Genomic DNA, 13,538 nt, shown 5'->3' on the forward strand with positions numbered 1-13,538 from the left:
GCTCCTCTAGTGGAGGGGGCTCTAGCTGCTCTGGGACGCCTCCTCCCCTTTGACTGCCAGGCTCCAGCGGCTCTGGGGTGTTGGGCCCCGGCTCACAGTCCTGACCAAGGGCTTCTGTCCTCTCCGGGGAGGAGGTGGGGTTGGAAGTCTGCTTCGAGGCTACGACTAGTGTTGGAAAGGCCAGTTCTAGCGCCTCGCAGTAAGCTGTGAGCTGGGCCAGCGACTTAATGGTGGTCAGTTCTCTTTAGAATGTGGTCTTACTGCTTTTTGACTCTCTAATTGGATCTAAGCACCAATTTGGGGACAAACAGAAAAGCCTCACTCAGAAGCCTACTCCAGAGTACAAAACCATCCCTCATGCCCTCATTCCCTCATACACACACGCTTTGAGGACCAGGAGCACAGGCAAAGTCTGGAACAGCTCACCAAGCCACATCCTCCTGCCATTTGGTCTGCCTGTTGTTCCTCCATTCGCTCCAGCTGGAGTGACGCGAGGAGCACCCTGATGGCCAAGTTGTCCTGGCCTTTGAGCAGAAGCATCCGCAGCCCTGGCAGCAGGCTAGCTTTGTCCTTTTCACCCTTCTCTCTTCCCTTGAGTCCTTGAAATGTATTTATGGCTGGGAAAAAAAAAAAATACACTTGAAAGTTAACCACTTGGAAGCCATCATCATTTGAGTCTTTTTTCAAGCCAAACTTAATCCGATAATTGAGATCTAGACATAAGGCATGGCCATTTCCCCAAAAAATTCCCATGTGGATTCCACTCTTATGTGGCTACAAAGCAATACCAGCTTGTGTTCTGTGTGTCTCACAGTTTGTAGTGAAACAACTTTCCTTACCGCCTCTCCTTCAGATTTTTGACACTAGTACTTAGGAATAATCCGAGGGCTGCCTCTTCAAAAATTAAAATCTCAACCAGACATTTCCTGCTGAACTTAATGGATTCGTACCAAATCATTGTCCTTAGACCATTAACTGTCTCTCTTCCTCCGATGAAGTTTTTGTCAGGAGGTACCTTGGCCCCCGGTGCGAATTTAACTCATGGTGGATCCTACCCATTGCCACCCCCCCAAGGTGTTCTCGTGCCTTATCCCCGAACTGATGAATATGTGACCTTACATGATAAGAGGGAGTTTGCAGATGTGATCAGATTATGGATCTTGGGATGGGGAGCTTATGCTGGTTATTTAAGTAAGCCCAACGTAATCACAAGGGTCCTTATGACAGAAAGAAGGGGACAGGGCTGTCAAAGGTGAGGACGCCAAGTAGGGCTAGGAGCCAAGGAGTTCAGACAGCCTCTGGCAACTGGAAAAGTCAAGGAAAGAGAGTCTCTCCTAGAGCTTCCAGAAGGAATTCAGCTCTATCTCCAGGACTCTAAGAACATAAATTTCTGTTGTCTTAAGCCACTAAATTCGTGGTAGTTACAGCAGCAATAGGAAACTAACATAGCCCTTTGGACAAGCTGAGCCCTTATTAAAGAATCTTAGGGTGAACATAGTGTAGGCTTCCAAGGTGGGGCCCCTGTTCCATCCGTTATGTCAAGGCCAGGATTGCTTAGGCTTCTCACATGCGGCTTTACTCATGGAGTCCTCATTGTCTCTGGCTTTATGACCTCACTTCAGGAATCTCCTCAGCCTGTCTAGGGTCAAGTGCCCATCCCTGTGGTCCAGGGGATGGAATGTCCTGATTTGCCACACTTGAGTCAGGTGATCTCTAGACTCAGGGAGTGGGCTCATCCCTTCAAATTACACGGGGCTATTCTGTTAAAGGAAAATTAGCGTAATGTGATCAGAAAAAGGAAGACTAGATGCCAGGCAGGCATAAAACACAGACGTTTATTATGGAGGCTGAGGGAATCAGGAGAAGAAGTTTTGGAAGTGGTTTTATTAGAATATTAAAGCAACCTTGTATTATAAAAAATTCCAGTCTTCAGCCCCAAATATAGTAAGATCCCTTTTATTAAATTGCTTTACATCATTTGGTCAGATTAAAGGATTTTAAGATTCTTGCAGGTAAATTTGATGCATGTATCTGGTTTCCTTTATCTGTAAGAGATAACAGAATCCCCATAATGCCTAGGAGCAGGGCCCCTTGATGTGACTGAAACATTTCCTGTTTAACAAAAGTCATCTTATCTAATAGTTACCCTTTCCAGCCTCAAGGCAGCAAATCACCTGGATCATTGTGCTTTCAAACCAGCCTCACAAATGATGCCCAGGAATTAAAGTTAGAGAGCTCATTCTCAGAGAGGGGCTATTAGCTTCAGCAAAGAAAAGTTCAAATGCATGCAGATCAAGGAAAAAGAAAATTACCCAAATGGAAGGTCTGAGATGTAAGAACATATCATGCATAAATAGAGTGGTAAATATGTGGGTATAACTAAGCAAAAATCAATTGAATAAAACTATTAATAATAAACAGATCATACGGTTAAAAAAGAGAGACCTAAGATACTGGATAACAACGGCATGTATATTGGGAGGACGATGATCAGAGTCAAAGTGATCTAAGGTTCCTATATGATTTTTGAGGAAAGTAAAATTATTAATTTTGAAATTGTAAAGTAATAAAATGGTAAAGTATTCATGCTAATATATTTAGGGTAAGCAATGAAAAACAGACATTCAGACTGTAACTTATGAGCAGTTATATTCTCATAAGTTAAAAGAGAAGAACAACAGAAACAAAAGACAAACCTCAATTAATTAAAATCTTTTACAAGAAAGGGGAAAAACATAAAAGGATAGGACAAATAGCACAAAATAACATAGTAAAATTAATCCAAATATAACAGTAATCACAATACATGAAATCCTTCAGTTAAATGACAAAGATGGAAAAGACAATAAAATTTAGCTATATGAGACACACCTAAAACATAAGGATACATAAATATAATCCAAAGAGGAAAAAGCTTATATTAGGCAAAGACTAAAGAAATGTGGTATAGCTGTATTAATATCAGACAAAATAGAAAAGAAGGCAAAAGAGTGGGTCAGCATATAATGATAAAAGTTATGAATCATCAGAAAAATATGACAATTACAAATTTGTTTATACCCAATAACAGAGCAAAAATTAAACTACAAGGGAAAATTGACAAATCCATCACATTTAGAACTGAGTGACAACAAAATAATTGTGTGTCAAAACTTGTGGTATATAGCTAAAGGGATAGATGCCTGAGGGAAATATCTATCCTTAGATACTTCCATTAGAAAAGAAGAAATGCTCAGAATTAAGGACCTAAGCATAAAGCTTGAGAAGTTAGAAAACATTACAGCAGATAAGACTTAAAAAAAGGGAGAATGGAAATCATAAACACAGAAGCAGAAATTAATGAGGTAAAAGCAATCATACAATAGAGAGCATTTACCAAGACATTCTCTGAACAGTTTAATGAAACTGACAAGCCTCTGCTGAGATTAATCAATAAAGAAGGAAAGCAGGGGTGCCTGGCTGGCTCAGTTGGAAAAGCATGTGACTCTTGATCTCGGGGTTCTGAGTTCAAGCCTCATGCTGGGTGTGGAGATTACTTATAAATAAAATCTTAAAAAAAGAAAGCAGACACAATTACCATTATAAGGAAAAAAGTGAAGACTGTAACTATGGATGCAACAGATTGAAAAAAGAAGATAGCAGGAAGGGAAAAATGAAGGGGGGGGAATCAGAGGGGGAGATGAACCATGAGAGACTATGGATTCTGAGAAACAAACTGAGGGTTCTAGAGGGGAGGGGGTGGGGGGATGGGTTAACCTGGTGATGGGTATTAAAGAGGGCATGTACTGAATGGAGCACTGGGTGTTATACGCAAACAATGAATCATGGAACACTGCAACAAAAACTAATGATGTAATGTATGGTGATTAACATAACAGTAAAAAAAAAGAAGAGGTTATTATGGACACCTTTATGCCAATAAATCTGAAAACTTAAAAATATGTAAAAATTCCTAGAGAATGTAACTCGCAAAAACGGACTCAAAAAGACAGGGAGGTCATTTCCAGGTGGTGCAGGACAGAGTGGACGACGGCCTGCAGAGCAACATGTCTAAGTTTTAATGTGACTGCTGTGACACATTCCTCACCCATGACTCTCCATCTGTGAGGAAGACACACTGCAATGGTAGGAAACAGAAAGAGAATGTGAAAGACTACTATCAGAAATGGATGGAAGAGCAGGCTCAGAGCCTGATCAACAAAACAACTGCTGCATTTCAACAAGGAAAGATACCTTCTATTCCATTCGCTGCTCCTCCTCCTGCAGGGGCAATGATCCCACCTCCCCCCAGTCTCCCGGGTCCTCCCCTCCCTGGTAGGATGCCAGAACCCCATAGGGGGGCCTCCCATGATGCCAATGATGGGTCTTCCTCCTTCTGGGATGATGCCAGTGGGACCTGCTCCTGGAATGAGGCCGCCTATGGGAGGTCACATGCCAATGATGAGACCTCCCACCCATACCATGATGGTGCCCACTTTGGTAGTGGGACCAAAAAAAAAAAAAAAATTTGTGAAATATGAAAATAAAATTGTCAACTCATTTAGTTAAAAAAAAGACATGGAAAACAAATTGTTTATGAGTAATACTATATTAATTAAATATTTATTTATTGCAGAAACTTAGCAAACTAGGAGTAAAAAGAAATTTCTTTATCCCAATAAAGGGCATCTATGAAAAAACCTAAAGGAAACATAAAACTGAATGGTTACTGGTGAAAGCATTCCCTCTAATATCAGGACTAAGGCCAGGGTGCCTGCTACCAACACTTCTTTTCTGCATTGTACTGCATATCTTGACCAGTGCAGCATATCAAGGGAAAGGGGTGGGGGAAGGTATCAGAATCAAAAATGAATAAATAAAGCTGTCATTATCTGTAGATGGTGTATTTCTCTATTTGGGAAACACTAAAGAACCAAAATTTTTTGAGTTTTAGCAAACTTTCTGGATACAGAATCATTACCCTAAAGACAATTACATTTGCATACCTCAGCAACAGTTAGAAAATATATTTTAAAAAAGATTTATTTATTTATTTTAGAGAGAAAGAGAGCATGCGTGAGCAGGAGAGAGAGTAGATGAGGTAGAGAGAGAATCTAAAGCAGACTCTGTGCTGAGCATGGAGCCCGACATGGGGCTCAGTCTCACAACCCTGAGATCATTATGTGAGCTGAAATCAAGAGTTGGATGCCCAACTGAGCTACCCAGGTGCCCCTGGAAAATTTAATTTCTAAAAGATGCCATTTTGGGGTGAAATAGATCAAGAGGATTAAGAATACACTTATCATGGTGAGGACTGAGTAACATATAGAATTATTGAATCATATATAGTACACCTGAAGCTAATATAAGCTAATATAATATTGTATATTGTATTGTTATAATTAATTGTTAATTATACTTCAATAAAAAAGGCCATTTAAAATAACAACAATATAGGACACCTAGGAATAGATCTATCAAAAATTGTGCATATCTATTGTAAAACCTTATTGAAAGACATTGAAGATGACCTAGTTAAGTGGAGATATGTACTATGATTATGATTACTATATTCAATATTGAAAATATGCTGATGCTCTTCAAACTGATCCACAGATTCAATAAAATTCGAATAGGATTTTTTTGTGGAAGTTGATGAATTGATTCTAAAATTATATGGAAATTTATATGGAAGAGTAAGGGCTAATAATAGCTCTCACTCTTGAAGAAGAACCAAATACAAAAAAAAAATCAATTTAAGACAAATAGAGACTTAAATGTGAAAGGAATAAAACCATAAAACTTAGAAGCCAATATATATATGAAAATATCTTTATGACTTTAAGGTCGGGAAGAATTTCTTAAGACACACAAAAAAGCAGAAAATGTAAAGATAAATAACTGATGAATTCCACTACATTAAATTTAAGAACTTATGTTTTCAAAAAAGACCATTAATCAGATGAAAATTTAACCTCCAAATTAGGAGAAGATATTTGCCAAACGTATAATCAAAAAGAATTAGTACTTGGAATGTATAAAGAACTTCTAAATATCATAAGAAAAAGACAAACAACTCAACTGAAAGTTGGACAAAGAGCATGATTTAGGCATTTCATAGAAGAGAGAACACAAATGATTCATAAAAATATGAAAAGATACCTCATTTTTAATCAGGCTAAGACAAATTAAAACCACAATGAGATGTTATTTCATACTCACTAGACTGGCAAAATTATTAAGCCAAGTGATGGTGAGGTCATGGAAAAACGTGCTGCTAGTTAATGTGCAACTTGGTATGACCGCTCTGCTTTACTCAGTGAAGTTCAACAACGTGACCCAGCGATTTCACTTCTAGATATAAACCTTAGACAAATATTTTTTTTACACGTGCACCAGCCAGCAAGTACAAGAATGCTCATAGCAACACTGGCCTTACAGGAAACTGGAAAAAAATTAACATATCCACCCCCTATAAATGGATAAACCAACTGAAGTATGTTCATGCAATGGAATAGCTGTAAAAAATGAATGAATCCTGGCTGGAACCATCATCAAAGGTAAATCTCAAAAACATGAGACCAAAAAAAAAAAAAAAAAAAAAATGAGGCCACCACATAAGGCTGCGATTGCAGGCTGTGGCAATGGGTTCAGTAGGCACTGTAGTCTATTCTATGCTCCATGTGCCAAGCTGTACACACTGGCACAGGAATGCCTGTCCCTGAACGGAAGGGTGTCTCTTTAGTTTTTTTAACTGCACAAAGACCCTCTATAGGTTAGCTCTGGTCCCACAAAACCGTAAGGTTGAATAGAAAGACAAATCAGAGAAGTACATATATTCTGTATAATATTGTATTTCTATAAAGTGTGACTAAAACTAAACAATAATGATTCATATATACGTGGTAAAACTATACAGAAAAACAAGAGAGTGATTAACACAAAATTCAGAACAGTGGATTATTTCTTGGGAAAGGGGAAGCATCCAGTTAGGAAGGGTTCACGATGGGTGAGACAGCTCTAAGATAGATAACGTTCTATTTCTTTGGCTGAGTAGTGGGTACTCGAGTATCATGTTGTCATTCTTTATCCTTTACATGCCTGTTTGTTTGTTTGTTTAAAGCTCCTTATATATTCCATGTAATGATTTTAAATAAAAGGGACTCCACCCAAGAGTACTGCCTGAGGAGAAGGGCTCCCAACAAAAGGTTTGGACAGGGTAGCTTGCCAAGGGGCCCAGAGCTGAGGGTCTGAGTCCTAAGTAGCCACAGGAGGGGAGACGCTGACTCCTCATGTGCAGTGAGGTGGGAGGACCTCAATGGGCTGCATCAAAACTGCTTCATGAGAAAGCAAAACCACAGCAAGGTGGGGCGCCTGGGCGGCTCAGTCGTTGGGCGTCTGCCTTGGCTCAGGTCGTGATCCCAGGGTCCTGGGATGGAGCCCTGCATCAGGCTCCCTGCTCCGTGGGAAGCTTGCTTCTCCCTCTCCCACTCCCCCTGCTTGTGTTCCTTCTCTTGCTGTCTCTCTCTCTCTCTGTCAAATAAATAAATCTTAAAAAAAAAAAACAGCAAGATGACTATTAGAATGAAAACATATGTCCATATAAAAACTTGTACACACTTGTACACCAAGGTTCATAGTAGTATTATTGACAATAACCCCAAAATGGAAACAACCCCAATGTCCATTAACTGATGAATGGGTAAATAAAATGTAGTGTATCTCCAAGTGGAATATTATTCAGCAATAATGGAAATGAGGTGTTGATAAATGCTACAGCATGGATGAACCTTGAAAACATGCTCAGTTATAGAAGCCAGTCACAAAAGACCACAGATGGTGTGATTTCATTTATATGAAGTGTCTAGAAAAAGCAGATCTGTAGACAGAAAGTAAATGAGTGGTTTCCAGGGGCTAGAGGGAGCGTTTGTGTGGGAATGAAGAGAGACTGCTAATAGGTATAAGGTTTCTTTTTAGGATGATGAAAGTGTCCCAAAACTGATTGTGGTAATGGATATACATCTCTGTGAATATACTACAAACCAGGGAGTTGTACACTTTAAATGGGTGAATTATATGGTCATGTAAATTATATCTCAATAAAACTATAACTAAGAAAAAGAAAGGCTAAAATTTTTAAAAAATTGGTAATACCAACCATCAGTGAGAATACAGAGAAATTGGAAAATTTGTACATTGCTGGTGAGACTGCAAAATGGTACAGCCACCTTGGAAAACAGTATAGCAGTTTCTTGTAAAGTTAAACACACTCTATACCGTATGATCTAGCAATTCTATACCTAGCTATTTACCCAGGTTAAATGAAAACCTATGTTCACACAAGTCTGCACAACAACATTTATAGCGACTTAATTTTAATTGCTCCAAAGTACAAACAACCCACATTTCCCTCTGAGGAAATGGATAAACACACTGGTACATCCATACAAATGAAACACTACGCAGTCATGAAAGGAACTAACAACTGATGCAGACAACAGCAAGGATGAATTTCAAATGCATTGTGTTAAGTGAAACAAACCAGACTCAAAAGGCTGCATGTTATATGATTCCATTTACACGATGGGAAAGGCAAAACTCTAGGAACAGAAAACAAAGCAGAAGTTGCCAGGAATTAGAGACTGGGAGAGATGCTGCATATAAGGGGACAGGGGACATTTATTGGTGCGATGCACTGTTCTAGATCTTGATTGTGGTGGTGGTTACAGAACTGAATGGGTTCATTAGAACTCACAGAATACTATACACAGTATACTATAAAGAATGAATTTTATTGTATTTTAGATTTTACCTTAATAAAAGAAAAATCCCCACCCCCCCCCCCACGCCCAAATGGTCCCATGAGAAAAAAAAATCTCATGGACCAGAGGCCCTGATGCCAGATGAGAATTTATCAGCTACCTAAAATTGTGCTTTTTTTACTCTAACCCTTCTGCCCCTAGGGGAAATACAGTAGCTAGGGAGCAGAGATGAGCTAAAAGAGTAAAAAAAAAAAAAAAAGAAGCTGACCTTGTCCCACCACCAGCCTGTCTCCCCCTACCACTATAGGATGGCAGCCTAAAACAGTGCTGGACCAAGGGAGGGGAGAAACTCTCTGTTGTATAAAAACTTGAAGTCTTCCCTTGTTACACTGAGCTGGATATTTGCTAAAATGAAACTGTTCTTGTAACTGAGAGGCCAGAAAAGCTATGGGATTGACCTGAATTCAAACAGGGGCATGGGGAAAGAATCATACCACAGAGGGGATTGGAAGGAACAGTGGCAGAAAGAATAAAGCGACTTTATGATCATCTCCCTGGGGAACCTGGTCTTACTTCAACAGTTAATCGTGCAGTCAGTATGCTAACTACAAAGGACTCTTATCCAATCCCTCCACATGCTGAATCGAGAGCTCCTTGTATTCCAAATGAGAGAAATAGTATTATTATAGCTTAACAGAATGTAGAAAGCGGGACCTATTTCCTGATGATCCAGCACCAAGGCATATTTCCTGAAAAAGTGAATCGGGCCCACTGTACAAGCATGAGCAGCATCAAGGCATGATTCCATGATCGTAGAGGCAGTCAGATACCACAGATGCCAAATGCTGTAAGATCCCCATTAGAAGGAAAATTTGTCCGCCACGCACATCACTGTAATCCCGGTGCCTAGAACAGTGCCTGTGACAGAGGAAGAAAACAGGTTTTGAATGGCTGCATGAATGGAACTCCAAGATGCAAGTAGGAAAATGAGAAACAGGGATGGCTTTCCTTTCTCTGGGCTTGAATGGCAAATTTTATTTAATTGCAATCAGAATGATTTTACAGATCGGGTTTGGGCACCTATGACAGTGCGTTGAGTCCCAGCTTAAGAAGGGTAGTGACCATCACCTAAAGGCAGCTGGTGGAAAAGGGCTGGACTGGGCCCTGATCGGTAACCATCACTGGAAAGCTCTGTGTATGAAACACAAACTAGAAGAAAATTTTGTTCAGATTCTCCATGGAGAATATTTTTATTTATTTATATTCTTCTTGCATACTCTAAAACGCACAGTGTGAATTTCCTTTCCTCAAAAACAGTTATGAGCCTGGTCAATTTATGGGAGCTCTTCAGAAGGTCTTCGGAAACGTTGCCTTAGGTTTGAGCTAAGCGAGTCACAGAGATTGGTCATGAACTACTACAAAATTACAGGAGATCTAGTTATTATCCAACAGTTACTAGAAAAGCATTGAGAACACCAGACATATAGCCAGACAGAGAGGGTAATAGAAGAGCAGATGCTATTTAAGTCATGGGATTTCCATACAGATGATTCTATGTACAGTATCAGAATTCTCTTACAGACAGTAAACTTATGCTTTGATCATTATTTTAAGGGCACTCTAATATAAATACAAGTCTCACTAATTTTAATCTTTTTTCTTTGGCTCACAAATGCACGAAAATACCATAAACAGTTTCCTGAACTTACTGCATTAATATATAAATAAGATACATTACAAATGGGAAGAAAATACAAGACGCCTCTTTAGCATGGTAAATCTCTGAATATAAATAAGCAATTATTTCATTTACCTACAATTTAAACAGTCGTCATTTACCTACAATTTAAACAGTCATTGAAATCATTACATGTGTTCTTCCCCTACCCCACAAAGGTCAGACAACAGAAATATACACAGTCTACACAAATTAGTCCCCCAAAATACAACAACAGCACACCTGTAACAATGACTCTGCTACAATTTTCCCCTTACAGGATACTAATGGAGAGGGTGTAACTCTTGTCATCTAGTGGTACTTTGTTTCATCCGTCATCACTTCAGGTAGGAGAAACATTGACAACGAGGTCAACTCTTGCCAACACTATGTCCCTTGGTCCCTATGACACAACATCTTGAAAAACATCTTTCCTGGGATTGTTGGGCAAGCTGGTTTGCAGCATGTTTGGCCCCTCAGTAACTGCTGAAGGTAAAGTTAATTCTCTTGGAGTGAGAGACATGCTGTGATCTATCACCAAGCCACACTCATGATGATACAACATACACATATAGAGAGAGAGGTATATATAACTGTACATATATACTGTGTTCCTAATGGGCAACTTTTTAAAAAGAACATTATTTCCTACTAACTATAACAAGCTTAAGTAAGGTTTAAACAGTATTCTTTGAGATATTATATTTCCCCTCAATGAGATAGCCTATGTGGTTTAGCCATTTACAGAGGTTGTTCTAGAGTGCCAGAAGGAAAAGGAATTCCCATAAACTCATGGTCTGTGGAGGGCAATTACAGATCCTGGCCCAGTCTTTCTATCTCCTCAATGAGGAAGTCAATATCAGACTGCGTAGCGGCTGGGTTCGAGATGACCATCCGGAAAAAGTTGGCCTTGTCCCCCTGAGGCTGGTAGCCAACCATGGTCGTGCCAGACTCCATCATCAGCGCTTTGATTTTGGGGGCCACCTTGTGATGGAAAACAAAACAAAACTCAAGACCAACATTAACACCACTCTCTTCTGAACAATGCAACCCATTTCTTAGTTGGAAAAAAGAGCCATTTGTTTTTTACTATCTGTATCTATACCGGCACAAAGGCAAATATTTTATATCTGAGTTTCTTCAGGGGTTAATATCCAATGACTGAGACTACCCAATCATAAATTCCCTCAGAAACTACTGTGTGACTGAATTTTCAAAGTCAGTCATAGAACAATGATAAAATAAAAAACAAAAACAAAAAACTCTTATAGGCTGCAACACAAATTAAGGCTTCTGAATAATCCAGAACCCAGGATCTTGCCTGGCACATAGACTGTGCTCGATGAATATTTGTTGGATGAATGAAATATTATATAAGTTCAATGCTAATACCAACAACTACAAATAATAAACTGGATATAGAAATCAACAACTAGAATGAATCAGCGTTAGAGTGGACTTGAACTTAGTAAAAGACATTTTAATAGAGTTTAATATGGACGTTCCTAGGAATATGTATATCATTCAACTGTCCTGCACACAGCATCACCAACCTAAGACAGAGATGTGTCCTTTAGAGGTTCCCCCTGTATCTGAATCACAGCAAAGGGACAATCCAGATTCGAAAAGAATATAACAAGATGGCTCCCTACCACCCCAAGTCTTTATTTTTTATTTTTCCTCCATTAGAAGGACACAGTAAAGTGTGGATGTTATGACTAGTTAGAGAAATTGCATAGGGTTAGATGAGACAAGGAGAGATTCCATACCCTGTGTAGTTTTTCCCGTCGTTCAGGGCTATCCGGAATGCCCCTGAGGCTTTGTGGAATATACCAGAAACAGACATTTGTATGCTCAGGCTGCAGAGATTTTCACAAACAAAGAAACCAGAAAATTATGAGAACTTGAAAGAAAGTTATTCCCAAACCTCTATGTGCCCTTGGTGAAAGGCTCTCAGACCAAAAAAAAAATTTTTTTTTCATAAAGGTCTTCAAGTCCATCTTGAAGGCAATGTTACTTCTATACTAGGGAGAACAATGCCTCGTTTATCCAGTCATATCTGGCAAGAGAGCTGCTTCCTATAACCAATTTTCTAGATGACCTAAGATTACCACCTTTTTAAAAAAAAAAAGATTTTATTTATTTTTTGACAGAGAGAGACAGCGAAAGAGAGAACACAAGCAGGGGAGAGTGGGAGAGGGAGAAGCAGGCTTCCCGCGGAGCAGGGAGCCCGATGCGGGGCTCGATCCCAGGACCCTGGGATCACGACCTGAGCCGAAGGCAGACGCTCAACAACTGAGCCACCCAGGCGCCCCACCACCTTTTTAAAGATTTTATTTCTCTATCTTAGAGTGTGTGTGTGGGCGTGGAGGAGTGGGGATAGGGACAGAGGGGGAGGAAGGAGGACAAGCAGACTCCGCGCTGAGCGCAGAGCCGGATGCAGGACTCACTCTCACAACCCTGAGACCGTGACCTGATCTCACAACCACAAGACCATGACCTGAACCGAAATCAAGAGTTAGCTGCCTAACTGACTGAGCCACCCAGGCACCCCATTCATGATCTCCAAGTTACTACCTTTAAACATTGAAGTGTTAAAAAATTATTACATTTGGGTAGTTTTTAAAAAGAGTATTATCCATCTTGCCATTTTGTAGTGCCTCATATATAGAAGATGCTCAGCACAGTTTATTTGAATGCTGAATATGTTATGAATTAATTATATTGATACTGAATCTTCTCTTGATGACTCCGGATTATTATAACGGACATTAATACCGTGTCTAAACCATAAGACAGGTCTCACTGAGGTGCCTAGAACTCTTTAGTGTCTCTGCTCCAAAACCTCCTCTCCTTTCCCAGTTCTTCTGTATTCTTGCCATAATTTTTGAATTTCCTTCCACACTGCTGTTTATCACTCTGCCTGCCTCTACCTGGCTTGAGATATCACATTTGTCTCTAAACTGCTAGAATATTCAAAATAGTGTAAATACTCCAAGTGCGGTCCCCCAGGTGAAATGCATGAGCACTGTGTCATTGAGTTGAACTGCTCAGGGCTTTTTCTTCCTCATTGGGTGACT

The 13,538-nt window shown here is 39.7% G+C and overlaps 1 protein-coding gene and 1 pseudogene across 4 annotated transcripts in view; one reads left to right on the forward strand and one right to left on the reverse strand.

The window, feature by feature from the left end:
* Positions 1–4,046: 4,046 nt before the first annotated feature.
* On the forward strand, positions 4,047–10,774 carry LOC114224969 (U1 small nuclear ribonucleoprotein C pseudogene; annotated as a pseudogene).
* Positions 10,775–11,268: 494 nt separating this feature from the next.
* Positions 11,269–13,538, reverse strand: part of GAD1 (glutamate decarboxylase 1) — a 40,254-nt gene continuing 37,984 nt past the window's right edge. For all 4 annotated transcript variants that reach the window (XM_088022115.1, XM_088022114.1, XM_088022112.1 and 1 more), the window contains 2 exons: positions 12,228–12,317; positions 11,269–11,442 (listed from right to left, as the gene is read on the reverse strand). In XM_088022115.1, coding sequence (XP_087878241.1) covers positions 11,269–11,442; positions 12,228–12,317 — 264 coding nt within the window. The remainder of the gene's footprint in view (positions 11,443–12,227; positions 12,318–13,538) is intronic.

The sequence above is a fragment of the Eumetopias jubatus genome, unplaced genomic scaffold (assembly GCF_037043125.1).
Source record: "Eumetopias jubatus isolate StellerSeaLion01/CBP00866 unplaced genomic scaffold, mEumJub1_p1.0 scaffold_3, whole genome shotgun sequence".
NCBI classification, from domain to species: domain Eukaryota; kingdom Metazoa; phylum Chordata; class Mammalia; order Carnivora; family Otariidae; genus Eumetopias; species Eumetopias jubatus.